Genomic DNA, 18,939 nt, shown 5'->3' with positions numbered 1-18,939 from the left:
GTAAGTGACAAATAGTATCAAAGTTAGCGTTCTACTGATGACAGGGAAATTTGCATGTGAGTGACCAAAGTAGGGTCAGCTAAGGACTATAATGTACGGACATTTTGAAAAATTATCCGATGCAGTATCGAACAAAGACACGGTTCGGGTACGTCTGTTGGTGTGTCCGACATGTTTATTTATTTATTTTTTATAATTTTAAAAATTTTTGGGCTGTTTAAAAGAAACAGAGAATTTTGGGCTTAATAAAGAAGAAAAAGAATTAATTAACTTCTCTTAGACTAAAAATTTTGGGATGAAATTATAAAAAATTCAAGAGATGGTCATGATGATCTAATTAATTTGAATATTAAAAATTTTTCACTGTAAAGTTTTTAAAATTAACTAATTATTGTATATTGTTGAAGCTACATTTGGCAAGAAGTGAAAATGTAAGACATGCTTATTTTAATATTTTTTATATTGTATATTTTAATTTTATGAGAAATTAAGAATATACATAATAAAAATTATATTTTATATATATTCGTGTTCTAATTTTTTTACATTTTTTATGTCGATGTGTTCGTACCGTATCATATTATGTCCGTCTTGCTGTGTTAGTGTCCATCCATTGTAGGCTATGGAGGAGCTGCACTTTATGACATTGTGTATGTGAGCTTTTTCATCACATATCAATTGGGATATTGGTCTTGGGGTGTTTATGAAGTAGGATATTTATTTTTTTATAATTAATTTTTGAAAAGGATGGATGTGGCTTTATGTCCAGTTGCAAGAAAAAAATTGTCAATATTATTGTTTGTTACATGACTAAATGTGTTAAAAATCAACAGTTGGAGAACTAAATCTATTTTTAGAATAGCAAACGGACGAAAAACTTAGCATCCCTATAGTAATTGGACGAAAAATGAATTTTGTCTCTATTTAATATCACATCGACTACGAACCCCGCGCTTGCATTATCACACAGAAAAGAAGTGCAAAAAAGAGCATTATCTATAAGTACAAAATCGTCGGGATACTTCAGCTTGACTGATGCAGGGAATAATAGCACTTTTCTTTAATCAACTTCTGCATACAACATGGTGTCCTAGAAGTAGAAACCTACACATAATTCACGCTTTCCCTCGGAGGCACAGGCACATTTAATTGTTAAGAACCTGAGTCAGATCCAGCCACTGTCATATTAAGGTCTCGGATTACCTTGATGAGTTGAAGGCGAAACTGTCGCAGATGAAAATTGCAAAGCTAATAATTCTTCTCTACTATATTTCAGCCTTTGATCTGCATGGGCATCACTAGGAAGTGGTTAAGATGGGATCATCATTGTGGTAATTCAATGGAGATGTAGTATAAGGTAGGATAACAATTGATAAAAACTCATAGAGATGCAGTTTAGTTATCGTACCTAGAAAAATCTCATCAGACCTGAGAGGTGAAGTGGACGGCTTGCCCTGCCTGCGCTTATGTTGCGAGTTCTTCGTAGTTGTGCATGATGTAGATGGATACTGGAAATTTCGTTTGTCTAGTGTCTCGATAAGCTCATGCCTAATCTCAATTTGAGGATGCTTATGAGAGAAAAGTGAGAGTGCATCCTTCGTCAATAGCCAGCAGCCCCTGAGATCAAGCACTTCCAATGTTGGAGGAGGAATGAAACAATTGAGCCCAGAATCAGTCAACACAGCATCACGAACACCCAGATATACCAACTTTAGAGCAGATGAAACATGGTATAAAGATGCATCCGTGAGGGAGACACTTCGCAGAGATAGATAGCTCAATCTGCCCAAGTTTGTCAGAGGATGCAGTGCTGCATCCTTAATATGTATCTCCTCCAAGTCCAACCTTTCTAAATGGCTAAGATTTTGCAGGGCAGCAAATGTTGGGATGCCGTCAGAAACATCACTTTCCTGGTGAATCAGACCTGGAGAAGAAACCAACATTTCAGGATTGGTCTACAAAAGTCCAGCAAAAGAGAAACCAAAAGGCACTGAATGATGCTGACATTGGAACAGCACCTTTCACGTTTGTTTTGCTCAGGTTGATGGCTTTGAGCGATGGCATCACGCTAATATATGAGACAGCCGTATCGTCAATGTGTGTGCCAGACAGTAATACTATCTCAAGGTTAGGAACATGTCCAGCCAATGCTCCAATACCTTCAGAAGTTACTTTTGTATGGCTGAGATTCAAATATCTTAGATTTGCTCCTATATATGCAATGTGTTCGATTGAATCGTCAACCAGTGCAGTATCACACAGGTTCAAATTGGTAAGTGCACTCATGGAATGCAGAAAGCTGAATGACTGAAGGGAAGAGCTGGACAAATCCAAGAAACAAAGTTTACTTGTTTCAACATATTGGAAGGCTTCAGAAACATTAGTCATTGTAACTCCAGATAGTACAAGTTTCTCCAAACAAGCTTTATGACCTTCTCCTTCAAAGAGAGAATGTATGGTGCAGTTACTCATGTTTAGATATGCAAGAGAAGACAAATTTGGCAAGTTTGTTACGTTGGTCCAAGCCAGATTCAAGGAACTCAAGCTTGGAAACGTCTTGAGAAGAACTGCTCCTTCATTAGATATTTCACTGCCCCAAAGCTCTAAATGTTTCAACTTTTTGAGAACCTACAAATTTTTTAAATGATGTCCGTCAGTTTTGACAAGTTGAGATATCCAAGTGACAGACCCATTAAAATATAACTAGCAATTCAATGCAATTGGCAATGATAAAAAAAAAAAAAAAAGAAATATGTGAAAGTCAAGAAGGTGAACGGAGCTTGGTAACATGACACTGAAATCTCACATAGCTTGAAATCCATTAGCAAAGACAAGCCTAAAAGTCCCAGGACCAAGCCGACTCTTGAAGATATAAACGATCACCCCCCCCCCCCCCCACAAGGAAACGATCCTATTGGAATTGAAAAGTGAGTAACAATATGAAACTGAAAGTTTTATTTCAACAAAGCCCATAAAGCTTCTATTAAGATCCTTTGTATCCCATTATCTTTTTCGAAGATATCCACTACTCCTTTTTTTTTTGTGTGTAAAGATGAAGAAAAGAGAGAGAGAGAGAGCATAGACACATGGATTTCACACCTGGAGAGAACTCAAAGCTGAATCAGTTACAGGTAAACCGCCCAGGTCCAACATAAATAAGTTGGTCAGTGAAGCGAGACCAGCGACACCGTCTGCAGTAACACCTGTTTCTGAAATGCATAATTTCTCGAGGGCTGGAACTGATAATAGGTGTCTAATGCCAGCATCTGTTACCTTGGAGCATCTTGAAAGGTCCACCTCCTTTAAATTTGCCATGCCTGAAAGAATTGAAAACAAATTTATGACCAACATTGTAGAATATGAACTGCAAGTAACCATCATAAAACAAATCAGCTCAGAAGCAACATAGATCTGAAACTTGCTAATCAATGGGGTTAGTACTAGAACAGATATGTTATAATAGAAGGCAGAGCACTTATATTACCAAAAGTTCACCATAAGCTTGAGATTTAACATAATTTACATAAGTCTGTAACTAAACTAATGAAGAGGTAACAATGAGAAATATCTTTTTCAGGTATTGCTTGCCCCTAAAACATAGAATGTGAATGTGCTCTTTGAAACTAATAACTGGAGATCAACTACGCAGATAACAAAATAAATAAATAAGCAACTAAACGTTGTCTAGAAGGAACCAATCAATCGAGGGGCAAGAGATGGCATCTAGTCCCAACTTATTCATATCCCAGCTACAAGACAGTTAAACAAAGAAAACTGAAGCAAACAGTTCAGGAAATAAGAAAGTAAGATGATACATGGATCCCATATTGCCATAGGCACAAAATTCATCCTATTTGGGTGAAAACCAATAGTGTATAGATTTCCAAATGGGTTCAAATAAAGTTAAAATGCACAATAATTACACCTGTTATACTCCAGAGGGCTGAATTATTGATTCTATTGCAGTCTGCAAGAATAATTGAACGCAAGTATCGGAATGCCCCCAAGTATGCCATCCATTCTGCATCTACACAGCTCTCACCTCTCAAATCAATTTCCTCGACACTGTATTTGAAAACTCTGAAGGATGACAAATAAATGAACATATCAAATACAATGTACAACCGTGCAGCCAGTTTGTTATCATGTCTATGATAGACACATACAACCTACTGTAGTATCCATGCAATGATTGCCACATCAAAACTGATACACAAAAGGTCAATCTGATAATCCGCTGCTTACTATATCTCATTTTGATCAATAATTTATTTTCGAACGCTTAACGTCATCCATCAAATAATTCAAGCAAGTAGATGAATTAAGAACCACGGTGCATCCATTAAAATTCGAGTTGGACAAACACATGTAGATCAAATGCCCGCTAGCCCAGACTGTGTGATCTAAACTATACACAGATCATCAGTCATCACATAACACCTCACACAAAAAGAAAGATCACTGTCTTCTCAAACATAACCTTCTATATCAGTTATATGTAGCCCTTACGAAGCAATCTAATCTATAAGTTTACAGACTACAAATATGATTTCACTAGTGAAAGGTAGCATAAACATAAACGAATCAATGTTAAACAAAACTAATTGTGTGAAATTAGTTCGCGAGCACTCATCTGAGAAAATTTCCTTCACATTTACCTAATGAAACATGCATCATTCGTAGTTCAAACGTCCTCGAAGTTCAGATCATCAGCATAAAGTTACATTAACAGCTCAATAAAGAGCAACAAGATTAATAAAGCAAATTTCCTAGTTTAAATATGAAGACATACTCCAGTAGAGAAGGAAAAAGGAGGCGGCGGCGGAGTAGGTGACGGAGAAGAGCCTCGGCTAGATGAGATGGCATGCTCTCAAGAGTTCGCCGCTGCCTCCGCCACTTCTCGACGGCGGCGGCGCTCTCCGTCGCTGCCTCGATGCACATGCGCACCAAAAAACTCTCCATTGATCCTAGCTTTTCCAATTTTAGTCGGGGCTTCTATATCTAAAGAATTCGGATTTACGTGAGGTTTTTATTGGGGGAAATTGATTCAGAATAGAAGAGGAAAATTTGACTTTCAAATTTCAACACTTTGACAAAAAAAAAAAAGAAAAAGATAAAAGCAAAAGAAACAGATTGCTTGGAGTGGAGATCAAGCCGCGGGCAGCAACACCTGTCCTGTCTGCCAATTATTATTTATTATTATTATTATTATTATTATGAAATGCATCACATCTTCAATATATTCAACCGTTAATTACACTCAGATTTTTTCTTAAAACACAAAATTATATTTTTTAAAAAAAAATTAAAATTACACTTCTACTCTCTCTAAAAAATTTTCATTTACACTCAACCTCTTTCTTTCGTATGGAATTGGACATGAAATGTTAATATAAGCAAACAAATTTATATAAATTTTTAATTTTATTTTTCATTTAACATTTTAATGTATATTTTTATATTAAGAATATATATATATAAATGAAATGATGTTAATGTTATTACATTTTTTATTTATAAGTATAGAATTATTATATATGAATGTTAAACTAGTGGTAAATTTATATAATTTTTATTCATGATGTCAGTATTTTTCATCTAAATTCTAATGAAATGGGGTTAGGTGTAAATGATAATTTTTTTAGAAAGCGTAAGTATAATTTTGGAAGTTTTTAAGAGAAGGTGTAATTTCATATTTTTAGATGAATTTAAGTGTAATTAACGCTATATACAAACTTAATAATTAGAATATAGAACCTTGTTGTAACACCATCTTCTGAATATTTAAATTTAATCTTTTAATTCATTACGTTAATTCAATAAAACTTGTTCATAATAATAATTTCAATGATTTAACGAATTTACTAAATGCCCATCAAACTTGCACTTTTATGTTTTTTTCTCCACTCTCACATCACTAATAATCAATCCATCAATAAAACATTTAATTATGTATAAAACATCACATCCAGTTGTCGTGTACCGCTTATGAACAAAGAAGATCTATATATTTAAAATATATCATAATTATTTGAAATTAATCCTCATATAAACACAAATTTTGGTAAGTAGATATATATATATATATATGTGGGAAAATATTATTCTCAATAATAATTAAAATATATTAAATCAAAACTATTCATAGTGTTTGGATTTGTGTTTTGAGATAATTTAAAATATTTTAAAATAAGTGGTGTATGTATGATGTTAGAATTTGGGGAGACAAAAATCACTGTTCATTGTCAATATCATCTCTCTTTTATATATATTTTTATATATAAATATGTATATATAAATATTGTATGTTTAATGTTGTATTTTTAAGAGATAAAAAACACTATTTATTGTTAAATGATCTCTCTTTTATATTATATATATAGAGAAAGTTGAAAAATAAAACAATACACAAATAAGGTGTAAAAAATACAAAAATAAATAATTAGTGTATTTTATCTTGTCTGCGAAAATACTCAAACATGAAACCAAACATAGTGACTATATCTTACATATTAAAAATAAAAGTTTTATTTCATGTAAAATTCCTTTATAGCCCAATATATGTATGTATATAACCGTGCACTAGAGTTCTATGCTAGTACTTTCAAACGAGATAAAGAAAAACTACTATAAAATATATGTACATCTATATTCGCAAGACTCGAACTTACGATAAAAAAGTTATGAAACCTCAATTTTATTAATCAAGCAAGGTCTCATTGCAAAATACAGTTAACTTAAATACTATTACTTATGCTAATGATTAACATCTAAGTATATCCACATTTAAAAAATGAAATATTATTATTTATAATCCATTGAAAACTGTTTTTGTTATAATGATGAGCCAAAGCAAATGTTTTTAATCATAATAAATATTTTAGCCACAGTAGCAAAGAAATATATACCTATTTGTAATCATAAAGAAATTATAGCCCATACTGAACCTAGCTAATTTGAAACCTATTAATGATGCACACTTGTCATATGATTGCTCTTTTGTTCAAGTAGAATGATCAACTATATGGCAAACGTGATTACTTGTTATTGGTTCTCAATTCGATTGAATTGGACAAGAATTTTCTCAACGGATCACAAAATTTATTAATTAAGTGAAGGAAATTACAAATATACACCGTATAAATCTATAGTGGGTGGGTGGCAACTGCCTCATCCTGTTGACAAAAACAACAGTCCATAGAAAATTTTTTTACTCAGATCAAGTTTGGACGAGTTATATCAATTACATAACAAGTGTATCATACTTGGTATGTGATTGGTCATTTTCTATGAACTGTATACCAATCACACGACAAATATATTGCACTTGTCATATAATTTATTGAGATTCAGCCAAACCAAGTCCGAATTAAAATATTCCCACTTCATATATATATATATATATATATATATAGGTTGAATAACAATTTATCCTCTTGCGATATTGAAAATGAGCACATTACCCCCTATAAAAAAATTATAGCAATTTACCTCCTATACTTTTTAAAATGAATCAATTTACCTTCTTATATAGGGAGGTAAATCGCTTTATTTTAAAGATAATAGAGGGGTAAATTGTTGTATTTTAAAAAATATAGAAAGATAAATCGCAATTCATTTTTTTTATAAGAGAGTAATTTACTTATTTGCAATATCACAAAGGGTTGTTTGCATTATTCTCTATACATATATGAGGTGTTTCCACCAAATTTCAACTCATCCACCTCATACGGCAGTGCAACAATTGTAGTTTCGAAATGCATTTCCCGTAACACCAGAAATCTCGTGGACTGCTCTAAGCAAAATCTCCAATTTTGACACCAACGGTTGTCGTCTTGTTCAGATTTGATATGGATATCGACTTCATCCTCGTATGGATTCATTCTTCATCACAACCATATAACAACTACTAAATTATTTGTGTCTTTGATTATTAAAAAAATAAAAAAAATACAATTTATCCCATGTGTTATGAGAAATGAGTAATTTACTCTGTAAAAAATAAAATAGCAACTTATCCCTTGTGTTGTAAAAAATATAGCAAAATACCCCCCACGCGCTCCGCGTGCATCTGGTATATTTTTTAACCAATAAAATATTATTTATTTATATTTTTATATATTAATAGATATGTATATATTAGTATATAAAAAATTATATATAGAAAAAGGCGCGTGTGGTACATAAAACGCGTTAGGGTGGTAATTGCTCTATTTCTAATAATACAATGGGATAAATTACTATTTTTTTTTCACAAGAATATAAATTGCTCATTTGCCCTAACATATGGAGTAAATTGCATTTAGTGGGACAAATACCCACACATTCAGCGGAAGTCGAATCCATAACTTTAAACTTATTTATGAAAATTTCAATCTTAACTACAACTACTACACTAAGACATCATCGATCAATTCAGTTATAAGTTTAAAATGCAAAAACACTAAATAATGTAGATATTGTAATTAAGAGTGGGAGATGATATTCATTTTTGAATTGAGTCAGTATAAAATTAATTATTCTTGATATAGTAATATCATGAGTTAAATGAATATTTTTTTATAACTTTATCACAAGATTATTCTTTCAGTACATTGTTTTCAATTAATATATTTATTTAGGATTTGCCCTTCTTTTTTATTGTGCTGAAAAACTACACAATGTATATAGAAATCTTTATAAATAAAATAATCAATAACATAATTTTTATACAGAATGGACAGCTATGAATGCCAAAATCTCTCTCCGTCTCCATGGAGTACAGATGAACGAGCAGAGAACAAAATAATATGGATAATTCTGGTTATGAATTCAAAGAGCCAAAGATAGACTTGACAGTTGTCAGAGAAAGGCAATGGTTTATTAATAATAAAAAATTTTTTCATCCAAATTAAATTTGATCGAATCAAATCAATTAATATAATATAAATGATCAAATTTCTACACAGATATCAAGGATAGAAATTCATCTGCATGCATGCAGTTAATTTGTTGGTATTGGATTAATCATCGTCTATCCGGCCCTTCACGGCGGCGTAAGGCCGAGCTTTGTTTTTGGTTGGCCCTTGAAAGTGGGTAAAGTCTGAAGTTACAAGTATTTAGCTAGCTTGGGGCTTCGCCACAAACTCCAAAGCCGTACATACGTGCATGAAATAGAAGAGGTACACGTATGCATGGGAATTTTCTTATCAACATCGAGCTCATGATCATCCACCGCATATGATGATGTCATAACATTTTATTTAAATTGGAGGCTGTTAGGGATATCTTGGGGCGCGCTGTCTCCCAACACCTACGTTAATCAGCTCCAAGCCTCTAATTGATTTGGTCCGATGTAGTGTAGGTATATTTATCTTTTTTTTTTAATATATTATTAGTCATCGAAGCGGTATGTGTGCATATATAAACAAATAGATACGACATATATTTTAAAAATAAAATTATATATGTATATAGGATTAAAAAAGAATCAATTGATTAACATATGAAAGTGATAAATAAATATGATAGTATATTGATAGTTAAAAAATGTCGTGAACCATTTAAAATATATAAATAGTCATATTGGTATGAACATTTAAAAATATAGTTACTATTTTAAATTCCGGTGCTATTGTTTCACATGCGTCAATTGTAAGTAAGAAGTGACCTTTTTTTTTATACATATATATATATATATTAGTATAGATTATATATATAATTGTAACTACTTTTAACTATTGATATTGTGGTAATCTCCTTAAAGTAGTACTAAAATCTAATATCGCCAACTCCATTTTAAACTGCGGAAAGGTTCGAATCTATGCCATTTTACCCAACTTGGATTTTTTGCATATAGAACTTTTATTATCCTAAAATTGTAATTACGCGGCCAAAAGTGCAAGTTTGCATTTCAGATATAGTTAATTCAAAATAAATTAGAATTTGGGCATCCACATGCGTACAAGTTGCAGCACACATCATATACATTTTCATGCTAAAAATAGAATCCCTGCAACCAGCATCGTCAGGTTACCTTATTTTCCCAAAACGAAAACGCCACCACGCGAGCGCCAGGCTCAGTGGCAGACGCCCGCTATTAGTTGTGTGCTTCCACCAAACAGAACCTCACAAATACGTCTCTCGTCGACGCCCCCCCATCCGCTACGTGTCGCTGTCTTCCTACCCTCCCTCTACGTCTTCATCCTTTTCCGAACGAATCGACACGTAGCTCTCCCTCTATATCTACGTATTATATGTGTATATATATATATATATATATATATATATATGCAATGCTCATACCCATCTGTCAACTTCAACTCAGACGTTCTTACATCTCAAGAGTTTTTTCTCAACTTTCAGTAGTCGTTGGGAAGAGATGCTGCTGCTAATAGAATAATGGAGGGTTCCGACAAGTCCAACGAGTCTCATGGTAAGAGAAGGCGTAGAGCTTTTCGGAGAAAGCTCGAAGGGCTGATATCGGACGGTTTTATACCCGACACGAAATCAAAGCTCCAAAGGGCTTTCAACAAGTCGCCCTCCGACCCGCATTCCTCAACTTCGTCAGCTGAGTCTTCTGACAGCGGCAGAATACATGAAAACAGTGATGGCGGCCCTAGTGGGGGAGAAGGTTCGTCAGAGGGCAAGAACGGCGGCTTGGTCTACGGACATGTGGCGATGATGGGACGGCGGAGAGCGATGGAGGATGCAGTGACGGTGGCACCGCCGGGGTGGCTGGCGGGGAAGTACTCTTTTTTTGCGGTCTATGATGGCCACGGTGGGGCGGAGGTGGCGGAGAAATGCAGAGAGAAGATGCATAATTGTCTTGAGAAGCATATAGAGAAGGCGAGTAAGATACCGGAGGAGAAAGATTTTGATTGGGAGAAGGTGATGGAGGACTGTTTTTGGAATATGGATGTGGAGCTTGATCAAACAGAGAAGAGTGGGGATGAGGCGGCGGCCGTGGAGGAGGAGAGGATGATGGGGTCTACAGCTATGGTGGTGCTGGTGGGAAAGGAGGAGGTGGTGGTGGCGAACTGCGGGGACTCTAGGGCGGTGCTCTGCCAACGTGGGGTTGCGGTGCCGTTGTCGAGAGATCACAAGGTGACGTGTCTCTGCTTTTCTTAAGTTGGACCCAAACTGAAAATATTATAATTGATAGCCTAATTTAGAATAGGCTGTCCAATTTTGATCCTATTCTTTTAAAATTAATAATCGTTCGATAAATACCTGATTTTTGGGGAGTATTTTTTAAATAATTATTAATTTTAAAAACTATTTTTATAATTTTCATTTACAATTATAACAAATTTTAGGATATCCAAACTCCTAAATAATATCTCAAACCTTTTACATTCTATTACATTTTCTTTTTTTGGGCTCACCTCAAAGTTGTGTAAGAAAATATATAATATACGTGAGTTTGTTATAGATGGTGTGTGAAATTCACAAACATTACCACTGTAAAATTATAGTTGGAATCCTGAATTTCAAATCAATGTGCGTTCGTCCTATATTAATAGCTAAGACATTCAAAATAGTTTGTTTCATGGTTACCATCATCATTCATGTATGTTCATAATTGTACTATTGGATTCCATATAGCCTCAGCCTGATAGAGAGGATGAGAAGGAGAGGATTGAAGCTGCCGGAGGAAAGATCTTAAATTGGAACGGCTGGCGTGTCCAGGGAGTGCTCGCTACTTCAAGATCTCTAGGTAATTAAATAGCCTAAAATGTCTGTTTGTCTAACTTTTTGGTTCTAAGTTCCTTCTTTTTTAGTTAAAAATCATTCTACAAACTAATTGCACTTGGTAGGTGATCGGTATCTAAAACCATATGTAAGTTGCAAGCCTGAGGTAACTGTCGTGAGGCGATCAGAGTCTGATGAGTTCCTGATAATAGCAACCGATGGTCTGTTTGATGTCGTCAGCAATGAGACTGCATGTGAGGTTGTGAAAAAATGTCTCAGTGGCCAAATTAGGAGGGGGTCTTCGGAGGAAACCAGTGCTTCGGAGGCAGCAGCGACGTTAGCTGAGCTAGCCATTGCCAAGGGAAGCAGAGATAATATCAGTGTCATTGTTGTACAACTGAAGTGAAGCTGCAACGGGTTTCTTTTTCGTGTTTAATCTATATTTCTGTTATGTTAGTACTGGTAAGAGTGCAAGGTCTGACGTACAGAAATGCATTGGGTTGCATTAGTTTCATTGCGTTTTTAACCGGTTTTGTCGTTGTAATTAATGACAGGTTCTTACTGTTGAGACTTGACAGTATGTCGTCATATTTGATGCTATGTCTAGGGTCTGACTAAGAGGCGCTCCATGAGAGATACGACCGTGTAAGTTCCTGGTTAAGCCGAGTTTTGTAGTTGTCGACGAAGAAGAGTTAGCTAGTCGAAGCATTAGAGTAATCTGCCAACTTGAAAACTTGCATTTGCTTTGTTTTGAAGCCGTGTGGAAATTTTAATCTTGTTGTACATATCAAACTAGTAAGAGTATGATGTTCTTTTCGTTATTCATTTCTTTGTAGGTGTCTAGTAGTTCATTAGCATCGAGCATTTAAAATGTAGGGGAAACCTGTTGGATATTTCAGATTGAATTTTGTATTACAAATTATATTGTTGTTGCACTTACCATATATATGACACGTGTATAAAACCTTTCCTTAAGATCCCATCCAACAAACCTGTCCTAAAGTTGCAATGTTTTTTCATGACATCTTTACATCCAGAAGCATAAAGAGAGAGCAAATCCAGTGAACCCGAAAAGCATAGGGAGTAGGAGAGGTTTTTGCACAAACTATATTCACCTTGAAAACAAATGTTGTAAAGATTACAACATCAAAACATAAAAGAAACTCAACTCAAGCCTGCTATGAAAGTACAAATAAGCGAAAAAAAAAAGACTCATCACTTTTGTTGAGAAGTAGTTAAGAATCTTGTTCACTACTTCTCATTCCCCACTCTTTTCACTGTCGATCACTCACAGAACCTATTCTGTAACTGGTGAAGAGAAGAAAGAGGATGAGCACCTGTTTTAAATCTGTCTCTTCACTCCTTTCTTCCTCCGTTTCTCGACCTTATTTACTCTAACTTCCTCTTAAATCCCTACTCAGATCACAAATCAACTGGGAATTGAAACTTAAAGTAAGTTTTAAACAGAGAAAGACGTTCTGGACCGTGTCTTGTATAGCTGCACAATTCTTGATCACAACCCAATGCAACTGAGTGAAGTTTGATTAATAGCTTAATGTTGCTTGTTTTAGACAAGATTGTAGTTTGATACTGAGACCTTAGCTGGTGAGGATGAGTGGATGTACACGAACTCGATGCTTTTTCCAGCAGCCAAAGTGTTGATCCATGCTGGGAAGAAGTAAGAATTACCGGACTTTGTCAGACCCCAGAGAGGACCATAGAGCTCTGATATGTAAAGCTTTAAGTTCTTCAAGTTCTTGGAAGATTTGTTGGTGATTGTCGTTGAGTATCGGTAGTAAGTTTTTCCGTTGTGAACCCATGAAGCTGTCAACTTCTGGGTAATAGCAACTGGGCTGGCAGATGAAGCTGCAAGACAAGCTCTGGTGTCAATTATGCATACAAAGAACAAGATTTTTCTCATTCAAGAATTAAAGGAGTGTAACGGTACCTGGAGCACGTTTTACCACTGGCTTTGGATTACCAGCAACCGGTTTAAGTGCAGGAAGCTCCACTGAGATCCATTGTAACGAAATGTCATTCATTCGTCCAAACAAAATGCTCAATAAACCACGAAAAATGGCTTAAAAACTGAACTAACCTGGAAGGAGCTGATTGTAGCCGCTGTGACCAGCATGAAGCCTTGCCAATATCCCGAGAAGCGGAGCATTGTTGTAAGTGGCGGGCTCAGTTTGCTCGTAGTTGTCTCTTTGATCAGCAAAGTTATCATAAGCATCAGGGCCACCAACGATTGCACCGGTAAGCAGATTTGGATCACTTGCCTTTCTGCTAAACCAAGTGGCATACCCTCCCCTGCAGCTAACGAACGAAGGGTTCACCTTATACGACACGATAGAGGAAGCCCTGTGGTGCACTTGTCTTGGGTAATTGTTTCCGTATCCCACCATGTAACTCGTGGCTCGTGGATTATCTCCTAGGATGTAATCAACCTAACAATCCAAACAAAAAACCAGTTAGTTTATCTTCGAACAAATTCATATAAAATTGAAGGAAACAATCGAAAATGTTGTCTGATATTAGTTAGCAATTTCACCTGAGATTTAGCAAAGGAAAGAAGCTCAGCAGGTGAGACATTGCCGTATGGGCACCTGAGGGGCTTGCCAGCAGAGATTAGATAATCAGAGTAGACTGTTGCAAGGAATGAAGCACTGGTAACAAACTGCATGTTGTTCCATCTCTGCCTGAAAATGAGGCCGCCCGGCGTCTTTTGGGCATTGCGGCTGCCCTTGCCTAGGCATGAACACATGAAGAACTCAGCCTTCTCCTGGTACCTCTCAAAAACTGGTGTGTGTCTACCACCTTTCCCTGCCATCAAGAACTGCAATAACAAAGATTCAACGCCAATTGAGCGATCTTCTATTATAAATTCGTATTGCATCTCATATCATACTTGGCAAATGAATTATCACGTCTATAAAATATTTTTCTTGAATATATAATATTAAATGAAATAGAAGATGTAACAAGATTTGAACAGTCGAGAGAACACAAAATGTACCTTGGCGACAAGGGTCTGAACACCGGCATACTTCACATCCCAGCCAAATTCAGTCATGGCCCAGTCAGTTCCTCCAAGTGCATCACCATTGTTCCCTAGGTAATTCAAGTAGTACTGGTTGTTTGTTGCCTTGTATAACCATGCAGCTGCCCACAGCAATTCATCCTACCCAACCAAAATAATTAAATTAAATTAAATACAGCAAATTTAGTAATAATATTTATCTCTACATCCCATTGAAGGATTTGAAAAAATACCATGTCAAATGAATTTAAAATTCATTACTATGCCGCTAAATATAGTGCAAAATACGAATTCGATGATATGAAAAATCCTTAGTAAAGTATAATCGGCTAAACAAGATCAAAAAATTTGTTATCGAAAATCTGAAATTTCAAATTTCAAATCCTTGAATCCAAACGCGGTCTAAAGGTAAAATAAAAATGGGAAATTTTCATTAATGTTAATTGAAGGGTTAGAATCACATACTGCGTATCCACTAACAGATCGGTAGTACTTCTGTGCAATCGTGATGCTACTGTCATATTTGCCCCTGTACTTGTCCGCGAAATCGAAGAGCTGAAAACAACAGAGAAAGGCTTTTTAAAGGTTGACGGCAGATATGTAATTACGGTAAGAGAGTAAGGGTAATTTTTGACATGTAAAAAGAAAAAAAGATATCTCAAGTGTGGTGGCTACAACACCACCGACAGACGTGTCACGTGCATTTGCCCCACAATTACTAGGGGGTCATTGATGTATTTTCTGATAGACGGTTGAGATTGGATAGACGGTGGACAATGCCCGTGATAATCGGCAGAGGTCGCCCCCACACAATATGATCTCTTTATGCGCCAAAATATTTCGCCCCAGCCCATTAATGCTTCTCTAAAATTGGAAAAATATTGAACGGCCCAAATTGTTTCGTCATTTTTATTTTAAACTTGTGATTCAAACATTCTTTGTGTGTATAATTAAAATTTTATTATATTTATTTAATTAATAGATAAATTAGTTCTAAATATCCATAAATAAAAAAGATTAATTAATAAAAAAATAAGTATAATTAAGGGTATCACTAGATTGTGCAACCGTTGTAGTTACTTTAGGATGTATTTGAATTTGAAGAAATAATTGCAAAATAGTATAGATTTTTACTTTTATAAGGTCGAGAGTTTGTTGCTGTCAAAATATAATTAGAAATTAGAGATTTGATTTTTATGATTTATGTAATTTATTTTTATATGAATAAAGTATGAAATGACCAAATAACTTGAATGATACTACATCAGTACAATATAAATTATATGGCTAATATCATATGATTGGTATTAAAAGAATAATTTTATTTCATAATAATAAGTCCAAATTATGTTGTTATAATGTAATAAAGATGTTGACATCTGGAAATATTAAATTTGTATTAATTATATATAATATATATTTTCTCTTGTTAGTGTTTGCTAGAGTGCGCCACTACTGTTTTGTTCCATGGTTTTTTTCTTTTTTCGTTTTTTTTTTTAAATCAGAATTGGTATTAAGGTGGTGACCAGTCTGCTATATTACACCGACAGCAACCTACCTGACAAAAAGCTGAGCGTAGCGTAACTGCCTAATTACTACAACCGCTTCACTAACATACGCATCCCCAACCGCCCGCTAAAATGCGCCTAGTGATAACCCCAATCATGGAACACACACCCCTCAGTAGGTGGGTAGTTACACTGAAGCTCACACACTGGGAAAATGCCAAAACAAGGACAAAAATGAAGAGTTAATTATACCTGGTAGGCGTGTTTGAGGAGCTCCGCCGAGTAGGAGGGGTTGTAGCGGCGGAAGACGATGGAGGCGGCGGCCATGGCGGCGGCGGTCTCGCCGGCGAGGTCGGATCCAGGGTGGCTGGGGTCGATCTTGTATGCAGCTCTTGAGGTGGTCATGTCCTCGGGCCTTTGCCAGCAGTAGTGGTCTGTGTTCCCATCTCCCACCTAATTGTCAACAAGAATCACATCAATTTGTTAGTAACCAGAAGTAATAAAATATAGTAAAAAAATAGTGCAAGTAACTGGTGAAATTTCGGCTGAGACTCGTTTTGAATTATGATATTTAAATACTGAAAATGACAAGTAGAATCAGCCCATGAAGAAAGAATTGAGAGATTACACCAAGATTAGTGGTTGAGTCTGTGTGTGGTGTTGTGTGTGAGAGAGAGAAGTGTGGAGAGAGAGATTACCTCTCCATAGAGGACATAAGGTTCTGGGTGAGCTTTGATGAGATAATCAGTGCCCCATTTAACAGCATCAAGAGCATGCCCAAGTTCACCGCTCGCACCCATCTGCCTGCCGTACTCGAGAATGCTCCAAGACATCATGGTTATGGTGAACGCCATCGGCAGCCCGAACTTAACATTGTCCCCTGCATCGTAGTAACCACCGACCAGATCCACCTGCGGAGTTACAACACAGTCATATCTCCAATGCAACATTTAAGAAAGTGGTTGAAGAAATTGTGTGAACCACAACATATACATACCCCACTGATTTTTCCATCACTGAGGCCAGAATTACCCCTCCATTGAACTCTCTGGTTTCTGGGCAAGTAACCAGATCTCTGAGCTTCAAAGAACAGAATGCTCTTACTCAGAGCTTGGCCGTAATCATGGCCGCCGGCCAATGCTATAGGAGCAACAAACCCAAGCAACAAAAACAGGGGAGCCATTGAAAAACAGAGCCCCACAAATTTCTCCATTGAAATCTTTCTCCTCTTACACTAAAATTACCAAAAGGGTTGCAACAACACAAGGCTAAAATGCAATATACAGATCTCTTCTGCTGTAAATGTGACAATAATAGCTCAAAAAGTGGAGTTTGGTTTATCAGCTGAAAAATTCTGATAAACTCACCACAGAAGAGAAATGCCCTTCAAAAGAGAATGGGGATTGAGAGAATGGAGAGAGCTGAAGCTGAAGGCAGTATATATGGAGAGAAGAAGGAAGTGCCAATAGTACAGGGAAAGGGCAGAAATTAATAAATGCTGTTTTTTTGTTTTTGCAAAAATTCTTTTATGAGGGGGGTGGGGATGAAAATGGGCAGAGGCATGTGCTTTTGTTCTGCGCTTTTGCTAGGAAGGGTCGGCTTTGTACTTACATACATTCGAGTTGAGGTGGCAATTTGTGGGAGGAACTGATAATCAGGGATGGGATTAGTTTAATTAATTGTGATTAATTAATGTTAATGTGGTTTTGAGGGGGTGGGGGTGGGGGTGGGGGACAAGTTTCTTGCAGGGTTTCTGAGGTTAGTTTTACCAAAAGCAGTAAGAAGAAAAATGGCGTTTGGGGTCAAAAAGGTTGTTCAGAGGCGGAGACTGTCTCTTTATGTCTGTCCCCCATTGTGAAATGTCGGAAATGGGCTTGGGGTTTTGATTGAATGATATGTGGGCTTGTTGGGTTGAATATTGATTAGGAGGGCATGAGGTGGATGTAAGGACACCCAAAATCATTGAATTATCATGTGGTCAAAGTTAATGCTGCAAATGTGGAGGGAAATTTGATTGTGATTTTCAGGGATTTCATCTGCACCATAAAGTTGGAATAAAGCCTCTCACTTCACAACCCCTCCCCCATTCTATTTCGAAATTTTCATCTTTGTTAAGGTTTTTTATTAAGCAACTCTATTATATTTATTGTGCCATTAGTTTGATTCAGATTATAACTTTTTTTTAATTACACACCACTCATACTGTAATTATATTTCATTTGTCATATCATTAATTTAAATATATCTGAACTTGATTTGATTTGAATTTTTCTTAATATATAGTATAGTTAGATATTTAAATAAAAGACATATAGTAATCATGCGAAACCTAATTTTTAAAACACTGACCGTAGTATTAATTTTTTACCAAATACTTGTATATCATTTTTATTTTTTTTTTACTTATGATTATTACTTTCATATACTCCAAACTTTTACATCTTAATAACTTATTCACCTTTTTCTAAAATTCAGCACTTTTAAAAAGTATTAATTTTTGCAAATAGCTCGTGACCTAAAAGTATTATGAATGCTAAAAATGTTTTATTATCTTATCTTTATTAGATATGTGATATTTTTCACCTTCAAAAAAGGACTCTCGTCGTCTTTTATAACAAAAATATCATTAATGCATGTAATTTGTTATTTTTTTCACTTAAATTATCATTTACTTTTAAATGATAGTTAGCTCGACTTTTTATCAACATCTACTTGTAG

General features: G+C 35.5%; 3 protein-coding genes across 5 annotated transcripts; 1 reads left to right on the top strand and 2 right to left on the bottom strand.

The window, feature by feature from the left end:
- Nucleotides 1-893: 893 nt before the first annotated feature.
- LOC105179139 (Leucine-rich repeat (LRR) family protein) lies at nucleotides 894-5,101 on the bottom strand. The gene is made up of 6 exons (XM_011102739.3): nucleotides 4,793-5,101; nucleotides 3,926-4,080; nucleotides 3,100-3,317; nucleotides 2,019-2,628; nucleotides 1,409-1,924; nucleotides 894-1,284 (listed from the first exon to the last, which is right to left on the bottom strand). The coding sequence occupies exons 1-6, from the start codon at nucleotides 4,960-4,962 to the stop codon at nucleotides 1,187-1,189; spliced, it is 1,767 nt and encodes a 588-aa protein (XP_011101041.1). The 5' UTR covers nucleotides 4,963-5,101; the 3' UTR covers nucleotides 894-1,186.
- A 5,013-nt stretch (nucleotides 5,102-10,114) lies between these two features.
- On the top strand, nucleotides 10,115-12,595 carry LOC105179138 (putative protein phosphatase 2C 8). 3 transcript variants are annotated; one of them, XR_849218.3, is made up of 4 exons: nucleotides 10,124-11,085; nucleotides 11,587-11,698; nucleotides 11,799-12,135; nucleotides 12,228-12,595. XR_849218.3 is itself a non-coding variant. In XM_011102738.3 (3 exons), exons 1-3 carry the CDS (start codon nucleotides 10,381-10,383, stop codon nucleotides 12,077-12,079), a joined length of 1,092 nt encoding a protein of 363 aa, XP_011101040.1. In that variant the 5' UTR covers nucleotides 10,115-10,380; the 3' UTR covers nucleotides 12,080-12,595. The 3 variants fall into 3 exon arrangements, 2 of the variants coding, with proteins under 2 accessions (XP_011101040.1, XP_011101038.1); XM_011102738.3 differs by having other exon boundaries at nucleotides 10,115-11,085; nucleotides 11,593-11,698; nucleotides 11,799-12,595; XM_011102736.3 differs by having other exon boundaries at nucleotides 10,125-11,085; nucleotides 11,799-12,595.
- A 140-nt stretch (nucleotides 12,596-12,735) lies between these two features.
- Nucleotides 12,736-17,753, bottom strand: GH9C2 (glycosyl hydrolase 9C2). Its single transcript, XM_011102735.3, has 9 exons — nucleotides 17,219-17,753; nucleotides 16,920-17,132; nucleotides 16,474-16,674; nucleotides 15,179-15,268; nucleotides 14,690-14,854; nucleotides 14,225-14,509; nucleotides 13,772-14,120; nucleotides 13,622-13,684; nucleotides 12,736-13,539 (listed from the first exon to the last, which is right to left on the bottom strand). The coding sequence occupies exons 1-9, from the start codon at nucleotides 17,432-17,434 to the stop codon at nucleotides 13,241-13,243; spliced, it is 1,881 nt and encodes a 626-aa protein (XP_011101037.1). The 5' UTR covers nucleotides 17,435-17,753; the 3' UTR covers nucleotides 12,736-13,240.
- Between the last annotated feature and the right edge of the window lie 1,186 nt (nucleotides 17,754-18,939).

This window comes from Sesamum indicum, linkage group LG6 (genome assembly GCF_026168435.1).
Source record: "Sesamum indicum cultivar Baizhima isolate 11 linkage group LG6, ASM2616843v1, whole genome shotgun sequence".
NCBI lineage: Eukaryota > Viridiplantae > Streptophyta > Magnoliopsida > Lamiales > Pedaliaceae > Sesamum > Sesamum indicum.
Note: the sequence above shows the minus strand (reverse complement) of the source record. Positions and strands in the feature narration are given on the sequence as shown.

Coding starts and splice junctions, on each gene's coding strand:
- GH9C2 (XM_011102735.3), bottom strand. CDS start 17,434: ATGGAGAAATTTGTGGGGCTCTGTTTTTCAATGGCTCCCCTGTTTTTG. Junction 16,675..16,919: donor CTTATGTCCTCTATGGAGAG/GTAATCTCTCTC, acceptor GTTGACAATTAG/GTGGGAGATGGGAACACAGA. Junction 15,269..16,473: donor TCCTCAAACACGCCTACCAG/GTATAATTAACT, acceptor TGTTGTTTTCAG/CTCTTCGATTTCGCGGACAA.
- LOC105179139 (XM_011102739.3), bottom strand. CDS start 4,962: ATGGAGAGTTTTTTGGTGCGCATGTGCATCGAGGCAGCGACGGAGAGC. Junction 4,081..4,792: donor CTTTTTCCTTCTCTACTGGA/GTATGTCTTCAT, acceptor GTCATCCTTCAG/AGTTTTCAAATACAGTGTCG. Junction 1,285..1,408: donor GTCTGATGAGATTTTTCTAG/GTACGATAACTA, acceptor ATGCCCATGCAG/ATCAAAGGCTGAAATATAGT.
- LOC105179138 (XM_011102736.3), top strand. CDS start 10,381: ATGGAGGGTTCCGACAAGTCCAACGAGTCTCATGGTAAGAGAAGGCGT. Junction 11,086..11,586: donor CGTTGTCGAGAGATCACAAG/GTGACGTGTCTC, acceptor GATTCCATATAG/CCTCAGCCTGATAGAGAGGA. Junction 11,699..11,798: donor CGCTACTTCAAGATCTCTAG/GTAATTAAATAG, acceptor TGCACTTGGTAG/GTGATCGGTATCTAAAACCA.